This window comes from Polyodon spathula, chromosome 7, assembly GCF_017654505.1.
Source record: "Polyodon spathula isolate WHYD16114869_AA chromosome 7, ASM1765450v1, whole genome shotgun sequence".
Taxonomy (NCBI): Eukaryota; Metazoa; Chordata; class Actinopteri; order Acipenseriformes; family Polyodontidae; genus Polyodon; species Polyodon spathula.
The window spans coordinates 18,805,063-18,820,549 of NC_054540.1; the positions used below are offsets into that span (position 1 = coordinate 18,805,063).

A 15,487-nucleotide genomic window follows, 5' to 3' on the forward strand; every position below is an offset into this window, starting at 1 on the left:
ACCAAAGGTGCCGAAGCACAGGCTCTGGGGCACCGAGGCACCAAGGGCACTGATGCAAGGAGCATTCAAGCACTGAGGGTGCCGAATCACCAAGTCGTTGAGGCTCTAGAGCACCAAGGGTGGTGAAGCACCAAGGCACAAAGACTCAGAGGTACCTATGCACCAAGGGCACTGATGCAGGGAGCATCTAAGCGCCAAGGGCGCCAAAGCACCAAGTTGTTGAAGCTGTAAGGTAATGATGCATCGAGTGCACCGATGCAGAAAGCATCTAAGTACTGAGGCGCAGAGGCACCGAGGGCGACGAAGCACTGATGGCACCAAGCACCAGGGGTGCAAGCACCGAGGTTACTGGGCCAGGTGTCTAGTCTGGACCGCATGTAGTCACATAACCGGAGTTGCACATAGCTTACAGCGGAGTGAAGCACAGCCTTCAGACAGAATACAGAAAAAGAAATTTAAGACCTAGGCACCAAGGTGGTCAATATGAGTCTACTCTACAGTGGGCTGAATTAGACCCAGAGGAAGAAGCACACGTTTTGGGAAAAAAAACACACACACACACACAGCAGACGCTGAAGGGTAGAGAATTTTTTTTAGGCCGGACACACCGAGTGTGTCAGGCCAAGTCAGCCCAACGGTGTCAACTCATATATACACACACACGGAGCATCAAAAGAAATGGATCACTTACATTTGGATAAAATTCACTAGATGTGATCTAAAAATTACTCAATTGACACCAAAGATGTTGCAAAATGATCTGTCGATCTTGGGCAGGTGTTGTGACTTTTGGTCTCCCAGTTCATGGCCCTTCATTGACAGGGGTGTCTGGTTATACCGTCTCACCAGGTTTTAAATTGCTGGCTGTGAGCACTGAAGACGGCGAGCCAGAGTACGCTGCTCTAGTCCAGCGTCCAACATGCCGATTGCACAAAGGTGCTGCTCTCTTGACAGATGTGGAATATTGTTTTTTTTTTTCTGCGATTTTCTTTATATATTGCTTTTATTCAAGCTTGCAAGTCAACAGTGGAAATCACTCCATATCCAGTGTCCAATAAACTGTCTCACTAATTAAGTGCAAATGCTTTAGTAATAGTCACTCAAGCGTGTCATGTTCAAGGATGAATGATCGAGCGATTAAAAAGACATTGTCAATGTCCATCATTTATATACCTTACTTCTTTTTGAAAATAAGTGTTAGAATAGTGATTTTCTATAATAGAGTTTCTTTTGATGCTTGGGGTGAAAAAGAGAGAGAGAGAGAGAGAGAGAGAGAGAGAGAGAGAGAGAGAGAGAGAGAGGGAGGGAGAGATAGTGCTGTTGTGCAGCGTTTCAGCTCAGTCCTCACAAGCAGAGTTTCCGATTCATGGGAAGTGGCAAGCCGACTAATAAATAAAATTGCAGGGGAATTAGCAGAGAAACTCAAAGTAAGAGATCTTTTCAAAGACTCAATCATGCAGCTGGAGAGGTTCGTTATACCTACCTGATTCTGATAAACAAAAGAGAACATGATCTCCATGGAGGGACTACATATTCTCTTGGTAGGCGGGACTGAGGACATCACTCCCAGGAGGGGCCTATCTGCAGCTCTGACATAAAATGCTCAGTAAATACCAGACCTGTCTTTGAATTGAAAGGGAACTACACGTTTCGGTTTTTATATTACACATAGTAATTCAATAACAGCATTCTTAATTTATATATGTGTGTGTGTGTGTGTGTGTGTGTGTGTGTGTGTGTGAATATACACATTCATGACTTATAAAATCAGAATTACTTTATTCAGAAAACTTTACAAAAAAGACCAGAACTCTGATGTACATTTCGAAATCCAGATAATATTGAATTTGTTCATACACAACAGGGCGAAATTGAAGAGCTGCTTTCGAAGGATTGCTGATATATTTAAAAGGTTTACCTATAGTTAGACTCCGCAACGAGAACTGACATTTTTACTGTGCAATTTGTACTTGTCAACCTCCCCATGGTAAGTATACTTTATTTCCAGTTTTTCCCCCTTTACATATGCACAGGTAATTCTATATTCCAGGATACCACCAAGGACCACACAAAGGGATTAAAGCAGCCAGACCAGGCAAGTACAAAAATACAAAAGTTTATTTTTTTATAAAGTAAACAGTACGCACTAAAATCACTCCTGCCTCACAACTTCAGTTGTAAATCAATATCTCCATAATGGACCATCCAACAATAATAAGATGTCTGGACCAGCTCAATCAGTCCAGGTTTAAAACACCTAGAAACAAGTGCAGGACCCGCACTCAGTATTTGGACACACCCCTTGTCAGTGCTGCTGCACCCCCCAGACAGAAAGAAAGATGTACTGAACACAGGTGGTTTCCCTGACATCTGGAACCAAGGGCTTGTATCCCCAATTTACAAGAATGGAGACAAATTCGACCACAACAACTACCGGGGCATCTGTGTGAGCAGTAACCTGGGGAAGGTGTTCTGCAGTATCATTAACGCCTGGATACTGGCCTTCCCTACCGAACACAATGTCCCGAGTAAGAGTCAGATTGGGTTTCTACCAAAACATCAGAATACTGACCAGATTTACACCCTACACACCCTTAATAAACATGTCCACCAAAAAAATAAGGGCAACATTTATGCATGCTACATTTATTTTAAAGAAACATTTGATTCTATTTGGCATGAGGGCTTAGATTATAAATTTCTCCCAAGCAGAGCAAGGGGGAAAGTTTGATATACAGATACCACTTTATTCTAGGCAATACCGCCCTAGGACACACACTGAATTAGTTACCTTGGACTAACAATCAATGCATCAGGGAGCTTTGGCCTGGCAGTGAATGCATTACAAGAAAAAAGCTTGCAGAGCTTTCTATGCCATCAAAAAATGGCTATATAAAATAAATATAACCATTAGAATCTGGTCCAAAATTTGACAGCGTCGTCCAGCCCATTACACTCTATGGAAGTGAGCTATGGGGTCCACTCGTCAGCAGAACTACACAAAATGGGTCAAGCATCCTACAGAAACCCTGCGTGCAGAATTGCTCATCCACACCCAAAAGAAAGCACTAAAATTCTGATTGCATCTCTGCACACCCCCCCCCCCCCCCCCCCCCCCCCCCCCCCCCCCGACTCACTACAGTACAAGGCCCTGCAAACCCAAGAGCTTAGCCCAGAAGAATCCCCTCAGCCAGTTGGCCCTGAAGCTCACTGCACTGACCCCAACTAACACTAACCAGTTGCCAAGCAGAGTCAACCAAATTATAAAACAAAGTATGTTATGTGGAACACTGGGACAACGAAAATAAATCTCAGTATAAACTTGATTGTTATCGAGTCCTAAACTGAAACTACACCCTTGCAGAGTATCTCTTCACTGTAAAAGATACAAGGCAGAGACAGATCCTGACCAAGTACAGGCTCAGTGACCACAGCCTGGCCATAGAAAAGGGTAGACATAAAAAAAAAAACCTAGCTGCCCAGAGAAGATCGGCTGTGTGGTCACAGTGAGACAGGAGAGGCCTAGACAGAGATACACTTTCTCCTACACTATAATAAACAAACACTCAAAACGAGGAAAAATTATTTATACCAATGTACACTGGGTTAGCACTCTGCACTAAGGTACCACTGGGGTTCATAGTCTGCTGTTACCTGCTATTCATTTTATTACTAATCTCACTGCATTGATATTATCTACTGTTATTTAAATATCTGTATTTTCCATACTTTTATTTCTATCTCACTGTGCAAAACTTTAGCAATACTTGTTTTATTGTACGGTATGTTGTTTTACATGTTATATACTGTAAATACTTTGGCAATTCTGCTGATGTTACGCATGCCAATAAAGCATCTTTGAATTTGAGCGAGCGCTAACACACAGACCAAGTAGCGCAGCACAATCAATCCTTTCCAAATTCCCCAGTCACCCAAACTCTAGACAGTAATACTGCGTACTCAGCCTTGAGCACTTCGCATTTTATCGCACATCCTAATGTAATCCTAATAACTAATACTTATTTCAGTCCAGAGCAGGGTCAGTCTTGGGGATAATCGCCAGTGCATCCGGCTCCCGTCTGCTGGGCAACACGTCCTCTCTCTGTCACTCTCTCCCAAACCTTCTGGGTAGGTTCATGCAATCAAAAATGCTAGATTCATAAACTATTGTCTTTATTTTAGTTTAACCCTAGTTTAACAGCGAGCACCTAAAATACTATACTGGAGTCGGCAGCGTTTATATATGCTCGATAATGTCACTTAATTCCTTAGGCTTCTACTAATACCAATTAAACACAATAGCATTCCAGGTCATAAACACAGCATACTCTCTTGATAAGTTTCCAATAAGTTCTCTTTTCGCTCTCAGCTCTATACTTCACTCGGCTTTTAGTTCTTTTTTTCGACTGGCGAACTGCAAGTCCAAGGAATCAGACCATTCCTCTCGGTCCCAGATTCCAAATTCTCGATTCTTGATTCACAATGGCCCATCCTTTCCTGCTCCTTGATACATTTTTTTTTTTCGGTTCTCGGCCTCATCTCTTTTAGAGTTTAGGTGTATATATATATATACATATAGCGGGTCTCATACTATTGATCTCCTTCAGGTGCGCTCAATTGCTACACCCGAGGGGAAAGCTGACAATTAGCACATGTATACGATTTATCCCATAATTCTGTGTCCAAGCGCAATCCAAACACTTATTACACAACCCAAAATAATAAACGTGGTCACGAATGTGAAAAAAAAAAAATCAATTAGCTGCAAAAATCAACAAACGACCTGACTAATACAAAACTATATATATATATATATATTTTGGTGGTTTTTTCTTTTTTGTGGTCAGAAAATATCCAGTGTCACACATCAGTTGTTGACATTATCTTTGAATTTTCTACCAAAATGGTTATACGCATATTCAGTAGCAGCCTATACAGATTAGATAAGAGGAATAATCTCTCCTTTCATTGGTGTCAAAAAGTAACCACAGTTTTTCATACTACATACGATTAATAATATATATATATATATATATATATATATATATATATATATATATATATATATATATATATATATATATATATATATATATATATATATGCAAAAAGCGAAGGAGCGTGTAATTCCCATAATTGGCATTAAGACTAAGGAGTAAATGTGCTCGTCATGGGCACTAGAATAGATAGAAAGTGGTATTTCCATATTCTAAAATATGAATTGCATAATTCTGCCAGTCAGAAATCTTTGGAAACTTGCTATGCTGTTTAACTTTAGTACGTTACTGTTGTTCGAAGATTACAGGTTTTCTGTAAAATGTCGGTCAATACTTTGTAACAATCTACTATTTAATCAGCAAAATTTCTTGTGCCAGTTCCAAATAGGCTGTTATTTTAGTAATCTTGACAGTGATATTCCCCTAGTCCACTGCAGTACCACCTTTAAAACAAAGCCCTGAACTCCTAGCCAATCCATTTTCAGTTGTATAATATCTATTGCACATTACCCGTGCGCCTAACCAATCAGAAGCTGGGCATGGTATAGCCTATTATAGGAAAGCTCTCTCAGGCAAAGGTGAAGATCAAACTGAATGTTTCTAATCTAGAGAATATCAATAACAAAAAAAACGAATCGTACTGCTCATCTCCTCTCATGCAGTTTTGAAATCTATCAGCGCTCACTGATCTTATTTGCGTTCCAAGGGGTGTTCGCAAGATGCCTGTCACATTTTTGGACTGAAGCAGTCACAGGCTGCTATTTGTAATCTGTAACAGGTTTTAGACTGGGTACAAACTAAACTGATGCTGAATTATAAATGTTTTGGCAATGGAGAAAAAAACTGCTTTTGGATTACATCGACTTTGCGTTATCTTGATTTTGAGTCTATCTGCTTTTCCCTATTCCAAAGGAAGCTGGGCGTAAGTATAGTGTGGTTCATTCGTACCAGTTTTAACATAACAGTGAAACTTCTAACATAATGAAAATGTTGGTATTTCCTTAAGTGCCATTATATTATTATTATTATTATTATTATTATTATTATTATTATTATTATTATTATTATTATTATGTAAAATAATACTAATAAAACATTTTGTTTTACAGGTGGCTGGGAATTACATCCCTAGGAATCCCTGAAAAGCTGGGATGTGCAAATCTACCTCTGACAAATAAACAGAAAGATCTTTGCAAAAGAAAACCGTATCTTTTGCCCAGCATCAAAGAGGGAGCTCGGCTGGCGATACACGAGTGCCAGAGTCAGTTCAAAAACGAGAGGTGGAACTGCTCCACGACATCAGATCAGTCGGTATTCGGATACGAACTTACAAGCGGTAAGTAATTATACATTTCAGCGTATAGATTAAGAGAGTGTGGGAAATACGAGTGTGACTTTCAATACGTTAACTGCCTCAAAGCTCATTGTGATGGATTGGCAAATCTGAGAAACATGTTTATGAAATCCTCAGGATGTGTGTGTGTGTGTAAACAAACCCATGATAGTTTTGGATTTGCGTTATATTAATTTTAGTCCATGCGCATTATTGAATGTAACAAGAGAGCCAGTGCGTTTAGGTGCAGTAGCCTATACATGTATGCAGCAAATAGTGTTTGGAAAACAATTAAAATTTTAGTAGTAGCCGAGTAAATTATTATTACTGTACCCCAGGGAGTTTTCTACTTATTTACCCGATTTAGTTTAAGAATTCTCCAACTTCAGTAATTGAACTACATTTTCTGTTTAGGAGTTATACTGATTTTTAATTTAGAGAACAGCAGTGGAATCCGCATTGTGTTGTCTATTAAGAATGCTCACATCTGCTTTGATTTTGCTATCACTGCAAACCAGCTTGCTGTGGTCAAATATCTGTTTTGAAGAAGGGATCAGCGAACATATTTAAAATGTAGGGTTATAGTAGTTTTGATATGCACCTACAACCCATATAGTGTTAGCATACGATGTCGTTTTTATTGCTAAATTCAACATTTTTACATTGTGATCCAAAGTATAAATAACCTGATAACGCGGGTGCTTGTTACACCACTTACCGGTGTAACGTCAATTTTAGCTACTTTGTTAAAAATTGCTACCCGTAGCAAAATATGACATGTACAAAACGTCACATTTTGCTACTTTGTCCAAATCTACCTGTACCAAAATGCTATATGTAGCTATAAAAATTTGTTTTGTTGTTGTTGTTGTTGTTGTTGTTGTTTGTTTATTTTTTGTTTTGTTTTTGTTTTGTTTTGTTTTTTTTTTTTTTTTTTTGGGGGGGGGGGGGGGGGGGGGGGGGGGGGGGGGGGGGGGTGTTTGTAACAATTCAACTTATTCAAAGTTCATATCAACAACATGTCTAGAATTTAAACCAGGACGGGAATAATAATAATAATAATAATAATAATAATAATAATAATAATAATAATAATAATAATAATATATTCGCAAAACAATTTTACAAAGGTGTACTTAAGGGTTACTTATGGTGTCAAGTAAACGCTACGCTTCAATACAAAATTTGCAGTCAGCATATTGTTGCCTTTTTATCTTTTGCTTTATTATTATTATTATTATTTTATTTATTTAAAAAAACATATATAGTCGCTCTATAGTACACTTTTACCACCAACTGTCTATATTTAATATAAAACTTTTACATGTGGGGTCAAATGTAACTTTACAAAACATTTGGTACATGGGTGAAAATGTCCTGGGCATGCGCCAGTAGACCAGGTAGGAACATTTATAGGTGGCATTAAATTTTCCTGGCTGTGGTTACCAGGTTTATCAATGGTCCCGGGCTAGAGAAACTTTGAAACATATATATTGTGTATATTTGTATGTGTGTGTGTGTGTGTGTGTGTGTGTGTGTGTGTGTGTGTGTGTGTATATTAGATATATATATATATATATATATATATATATATATATATATATATATATATATATATAATCATATTACAAATAAGTTTATTCCTCGTTTTAGTGTAAATAAAAATGATGTTCACTGAAATTGCATTTTAATATACAAAAATTAACTATATAAGTTATCGTCTGAAATCATGATGAAAATAATGTCTTTCAGGTCCTGCATAAATTTTTTTTTTTTTTTTTTTTTAATGAAATGTAAAGATTTCTTTTTTGTGTACACCACCATTTAGTAATTTGATGTGCTATTTTTATTTAATTGAATTCATTAAGCAATTTAAAGCATACAATGCTAGAGTAATAATAGATATGAAAGTATGACAAAAAATAATAAAACAATAAAAGGCTGAGAAGGAAGACAATTTTGGGACAGATTCGAAAGATAAGAATCGAGCCAAAGTTCACAGAGAATAGTTTATTTTGCTGTATACTGCCATTTAAAATATGGTTTCATTTTTCTGTAATGCTACAACAGTGAATCCAACCTTTATTTTTTACAGGATGTGGACCACCTACAGTAGGTGTTTATGGACTTGCCTTGGTTCATTACACCAGCATGGCAATAAAGCAGTTGTATTCATCCTTGTAACAATACCAGTGCCTGTGCTTTAGATATTGTAGGGTTTACAGATTAAGTAGGTTTGAACACAGTTTGGAACTGCTCAATTCAACACTTAAAAACAAAACTTAATTCAGAAATGATCACAGAAACCGAATGACAATTATACATTTTTTTGCTATCATTATGGAAATAAGTGTAATCCATGATGAATTGTTGCAAGCATATTTTAAGCTAATAGTTAAAAAACATAATGGTTAATTTTACAATCATGCTGGTGCACAATCAGCCACTAAAATTAAATGATATCTATAATGATTAAAGGAAGTAATGCCAAATAACAAGTAATTCATGTCTTATAAGTACAGCACAGTGGCAAATAGAGCGACACAGTTTCATGCCAAAACTGTGAAATGAATAGAGTTTTGGCATGAAACCGTGGGGCTCAATTTTCCACTGTGCTGTACTTATAAGACATGCATTATTTGTCGTGTTAATATCCCACTTTCTGTAATTTCCTTTGTTTCATACTTCTGTTTTACTCTTAAATGACTTTTATTTTCATATTGTCCCTTAACCTGAGATATTTAACTTATACATGTGTGTGTGTGTGTGTGTGTGGTGTGTTATTTGTAGGTGTATATATCTATATATATATACTTATATATAAATTTCCCATTTATTTATAGGGTAAATGAATAGAACTTCCCATTTATAATTAAAAATTGAAATTAGATTATATATTAGATATATATATATATAAAAAAAAAAATTATATATATATATATATATATATATATATATATATATATATATATATATATATATATATATATATACATATACATACATACAGTGTCTATAGAAAGTCTACACCCCCTTTCAAAATTTTCACCTTTTGTTGCCTTACAGCCTGGAATTAAAATGCATTTAAAAATATATATATATTTAAATTTATCTATACATCCTACCCCCCAACTTCCAAGTGAAAAAAATATTCTAGAAATTTGTAGAAAATTAATTAAAAATAAAAATTGAAATAGCTTGTTTGGATAAGTGCCCCCCCCCCCCTTGTAATAGCAACCCTAAATTAACTCAGATTAAACCAATCGCCTGTGTTAAATTGTAGTGATTCAGATGATTTCACGATAAATTCAGCAGTTCCTGTTTGTTTCCTCTGCTGGGTGGTGCATTTCAAAGCAAAGACTAAACCATGAGCACCAAGGCACTTTCAAAAGAACTCCGGGACAAAGTTGTTGAAAGGCACAGATCAGGGGATGGGTATAACAAACTATCAAAGGCCGCGAATATCCCTTGGAGCACGGTCAAGACGATTATTAAAGAGTGGGAGGTGTATGGAACCACCAAGACCCTGCCTAGATCAGACCGCCCCTCCAAACTGGATGACCGAGCAAGAAGGAGACTGATCAGAGAGGCTACCAAGAGGCCAATGGCAACTTTGAAAGAGCTACAGGCTTTTATGGCCAAGACTAGTCAAAGTGTGTAGGTGACAACAATATCCCAAGCACTCCACAAATGGTGTAATTCAAGAAGGAAGCCATTACTCAAGAAAGCCCACCATGAATCCTGTTTGAAGTATGCAAAAAACATTCAGGAGATTCTGTAGCCATGTGGCAAGAAGTTTTGTGGTCTGACGAAACTAAAATTGAACTTTTTGGCCTAAATGCAAAGCGTTATCTTTGGCGCAAACCGAACACAGCGCATCACCCAAAGAACACCATCCCTACTGTGAAGCATGGTGATGGCAGCATCACGTTATAGGATTGTTTCTCATCGGCAGGGACTGGGGCACTTGTCAGAATAGAAGGGAAAATGAATGGAGCAAAGTACAGAGAAGTCCTTGAGGAAAACCTGCTGCCCTCTGCAAGACAGCTGAAACTGGGACGGAAGTTCACCTTTCAGCATGACAACGACCCAAAGCACACAGCCAAAGCTACGCTGGAGTGGCTAAGGAACAAAAAGGTAAATGTCCTTGAGTGGCCCAGTCAGAGCCATGACCTAAATCCAATCGAAAATTTGTGGCATGACTTGAAGATTCCTGTCCATCAACGCTCCTCAAGGAATGTAACAGAGCTTGAACAGTTTTGTAAAGAAGAATGGTCAAATATTGCCAAATCTAGATGTGCAAAGTTGGTAGAGACCTATCCCAACAGACTCATAGCTGTAATTGCTGCCAAAGGTGCTTCCACCAAGTATTAACTCAGGAGGGGTGGAGACTTATCCAATTATGATTTTGTAGTTTTATATTTTTCTCAATAAAAACATTTTTCCCCTTAACAGTGTGGAGTATAGTGTGTAGATACGTGGGAAAAAAATGAATGAAACTGAGGCACTGACACAACAAAATGTGAAAAAAGTTCAAGGGGTTGTAGACTTTCTATAGGCACCAATATATACATACATATACACATACACACACTGAAAATCAAAAGAAACTTATCACTAATATTTGGATAAAATTCACTAGATGTGATCGAAAAATGACAAACTCTGTTTTAGAGCAGGTGCAGTGACTTTATATTGTGCCGACACCATGAAGATGCTGTAAAATGATCTGTCAATCTTGGGCAGGTTATACCATCTCGCCAGGTTTGAAATTGCTGGCTGTGAGCGCCCAAGACGACGAGCCACAGTACGGTGCCCTAGTCCAGCCTCCAACATGCCGATTGCATGAAGGCGCTGCTGTCTTGACAGACATGGCATATTTTTTTTTTCCAGTGATTTTCTTTATTGCTTTATTCAAATTATCCATCATTTATATAACTTATTTTTTTTGATAGTTATAATAGTGATAAGTTTCTTTTGATGCTCGGTATATATATATATATATATATATATATATATATAAAACATACATAACAGAAAGCTCTATGTTATAATTTGGAAATGTTGTTAAAAAAAATAAAAGTAATGCACTTTTTATAGTGTTTGAACAATACTGATTTGTTTCAACCAGTCTCAACAAAATACTGCCTGTGAAAGCTGGTTTGCATACATTGCTGAAATAAAAAGCCTGTCTTAAAGCAGACAGAGTTGTGGAGTGGAGAGACATACAGCCACCAATGGATGCGATTATTAAAAAAAAAAAACCTTCTGCTTTAATAATTTCCAGGAACAAAGGAGTCTGCATTTATTTACGCAGTGACTGCAGCAGGCCTGGTGCATGCGGTGACCCGCTCATGCAGCGCAGGAAATATGACCGAGTGCTCATGTGATACCAGCCTGCAAGGAGGGGGCTCGCCCAGTGAGGGCTGGCACTGGGGGGGCTGCTCCGATCACATCCAGTATGGAATGGGGTTCAGCAGGAAGTTTATTGACAACACGGTGAAGAACATCTCTGTCAAAGGGGGAGGTGCCCTTTTAACCATGAATCTACACAACAGCGAGGCTGGCAGGCAGGTAAGGAGAGTTCAGAACATAGCAATACCAGTTCTCGTTGCGTGCATCAAATGCTTTCTAATTTAGAAACTAGAGTCAACTACAGCCACCAGTATATGTTATACACAGCAGTAATAATAATAATAATAATAATAATAATAATAATAATAATAATAATAACACAAATAAGAAATTCCTAGGATTTAATTGAAATCCACGCTAATTTGTTTAAATGTAAATGTAATACCTTTTTACATAGATCTTAATCCAGGAACTCTGTAACTGGTTTATGTGTGTCACTGAAAAACCACAAATAGACTACAGAATATTCTATGTTTTGCATACTGTGTTTTACGTTTGCCTACGTTATAAATTCAAGTTATTAGAATATTGATGGATATTGAAAAAGAACACATTAGTCAGGAGCACCTTAACTCATTTTAAATGTTTAACTTTTCTTTGCTTATACTTCGCAGTTTCTCTATGTATAGAAACAGTTCCCATGTCACACTGGTAGACAGAGTAGTTCCACTAAGGCTATCAAAACACACCATGCAACTTACTAGTATGCTGCAGGTAAATTGGACCTTTCTGTTTGTTTTAAAATATTGTGTTAAACAGATGTTTTTGTAGCTCTCAAGGTGCTTGAGACTTGTGATATTATAGGCACAGCTATTTTATGAAGTAGGGCTCAGTAAACAGTCACTATTCTAATGGATTCACTCATTAGAGTTAAAGTGAAAGGCAGTTACTAAATGTGTATTCTTCCCTTAGGCATCAGGGCCTCAGTTCAAAGGCTTGTTGGTTGTATCCCTGTTATTTTTTTAGATACCAAAATAGACAAAAATGTCACTAAACAGAATAAGTCTAAATGGCTTAATATATTAAATTATATGCCAGTACAATCCAAGACAGTGCAAAATGTTTGCCTTAGGTGGATAAAAAATCAATATAGAAAAGTACAAGAAGAAAGTATTTTAATGTACGCTTTTGACATACTTGATAGGTCTTGGATTGTAGGCAAGGTAAGTATTGGGCAAAAACCTTGCAGGCACATTGAATGCCAGGAATCTGTCAAATAATCTGATTTAAAATAATTTATGTCAAATATTTCTTAAAAGTGTGTAGTATAATGGTTTAGCCAGCAGATGCACCCTGTTGCACTATTATTATCCAGTTTTAAAATAACCCTCTAATTTTAAGGTAAGTTTTGTGGAAAGAGCCCCCACAGTCTGTCTAATAACTTCTGTGGAAAATACACAGGACATCTTGACACAAAGTGACACTAATGTGACAGAAACTCCAATAGGTCTTCCTAAAGCAAATGTCACACCTGAGTCAGAGGAGGGTGAACTCTGGGTTTAGTTTACAATACAGTTAAAACCTAACAAGATAACAGCAGCGGGGCAAGAAAAAAGAAGTCAGCGTTAGTGCCTATCAGTGTTCATGCACTATTGCACAGGCATACTAGTTTTCCACACTGGATTCACACTGCATGCATTGTATGGGAGCTTTCTTGCTTAGTGGGGTACACACTATTTTTTGCAGTCACTGGAATAAGCAATAACCTCCTTTAAAGCTGTATCTGTGGTAGAAAACAAAATACAACACAAACATCAAAACATAGAGATTCTGACAAAGTCCTAAAAACATTTCTGCATTTGCAATCACTGATTATTATTAATAATATTAATAATAATAATACTTTTTTTTATGAAGTTAATCATTATTGGGGATTGGCTTTTGTTGTGGTTTTGATAAGCACAAGCATTTATCTTGTTACGTAGAATCCCCCCCCCCCCCCCCAGAGTAAAATACTTCTCTCCTTCCTCAGGCCATTGGGAAGATGATGTCTACTGACTGTCGCTGCCATGGAGTGTCTGGGTCTTGTGCAGTGAAGACCTGTTGGAAAACCATGTCCTCTTTTGAGAGGGTTGGTCGTTTCCTGAAGGACAGATATGAAAACAGCATTCAGGTCCTCGACAGGTCAAAAAAGAAGGTGCGGAGGAAAGAGAAGGACCACCGCAGAGTACCCATCAGCAAGGAAGAGCTGATCTACGTGAACAAGTCCCCGAACTACTGTCTTGAAGACAAGAAGTTAGGAATTGCTGGGACTCGTGGTAGAGAGTGTAACCGCACTTCCACTGGGCCAGGTGGGTGTAATCTGCTGTGCTGTGGCCAGGGTTACAATACTCACGTGGTCAGACACGTGGAGAGGTGCGAGTGCAAATTTGTGTGGTGTTGCTACGTGCGCTGCAGACGGTGTGAAAGCATAACTGACGTGCACACCTGCAAATAGCAGCCTGACACCCAGGCACAGTTATTAACTATTAGAACAGAACCAAACATGGGGATGGAACAGAATAAAAAGAAGGTCATGAGTCTTTCTGACGTAAACTCAGGAAAATTAGCAACCATTTGCAAAAGATGCACAGAAGCATAATACAAGGAAACACTAAAACAAGGAAACACTAAATAAAACATCACTGTGATCTGGAGAGGTAACGCACCACCACAGCCACAAGAGGTATCCAACGCAAAGAACAGTTACATAAAACAACCCGCAAGGAATCAAGACTGGCAGTTTGTTGAAAACAAAATGGCTGACTGCATATGCCTCCAAAAACAAATAAGGACAAAATAATTACACAAATTTAAAAAAGTAATTTCAACATGCATTAAGTATTATTATTCACTGAAGTTACACAGAGGGGGATGCAAAGGAAACGGGGACCACAGCAGAGCAAAAGAGATTTAAAAAAAAAGGTTTTGTAAAACAAAACCAACCGTTGGGCAAAAGCAAGAATATCCAAACAGAATGAAGACAAAAATAGTTTCTTTAAAAAGTCCATAATATAGTACTTCACTATATTATAGAATATGCCTTAATTATTATATTTTTTAAAAAAAGAGTATTTGTTTTAATTGTAACTGAGATATATTTTAAAAAAAAAATATAAAAATAATGTATTGCCATAAGAAATGTAGTTAGATTTTCAGTGTTAAAAGAAAACAAATGCCAATTTATACAAGACTTTCACAAAATTACATTTCAAACTGCATGAATTAAATGGCCAAAACAGACAAAATTTAAGATAGGGATTTTTAAAAAATTGTGATTGATAAAACATGCGTATGTAACAGGGAAAATGAAATTTTTAACCATAAATGGTTACATTTTCCACCAGACAGGTTTTGTTTAAATGATAAATAATAAACATTTTAACTTCTCTCTGGAACTATTCAGAAAGAAGGTTCATCAGGGGTTGACTTTATTGCTTCAAATAACACAAATAAGAAAGAATGGTTCTGTGTTTAAAAGTGGAAGTAGTATTTTATAAGTACACAAATTGTTTATATTTTGTAAATATTTAAATTATGCAACATTTGTAAAAAGGCTTGCAGTTGTTGTGTGCATCATGTACAATTTAAATCCCAGGGAATATCCCATTTCTGTATTTTTATAGCTTTATTACATAGCTCTCAGTTCTTTTTTAAATATTGTCTGTCTTTACTTAGTTTATGTATTTTATTTGATTTGTTTAAAATTGTGATTTTTTTTGCAATTGTATAAACCACCTTTTTTTCAGAAGTGTAAAAAACC

The 15,487-nt window shown here is 37.1% G+C and overlaps 1 protein-coding gene across 1 annotated transcript; it reads left to right on the top strand.

Moving 5' to 3' along the window:
- The first annotated feature begins 5,609 nt into the window (after positions 1-5,609).
- Positions 5,610-14,840, top strand: LOC121318303 (protein Wnt-16-like). Its single transcript, XM_041254820.1, has 4 exons — positions 5,610-5,919; positions 6,107-6,333; positions 11,618-11,904; positions 13,718-14,840. Exons 1-4 carry the CDS (start codon positions 5,828-5,830, stop codon positions 14,180-14,182), a joined length of 1,071 nt encoding a protein of 356 aa, XP_041110754.1. The 5' UTR covers positions 5,610-5,827; the 3' UTR covers positions 14,183-14,840.
- Positions 14,841-15,487: the final 647 nt, after the last annotated feature.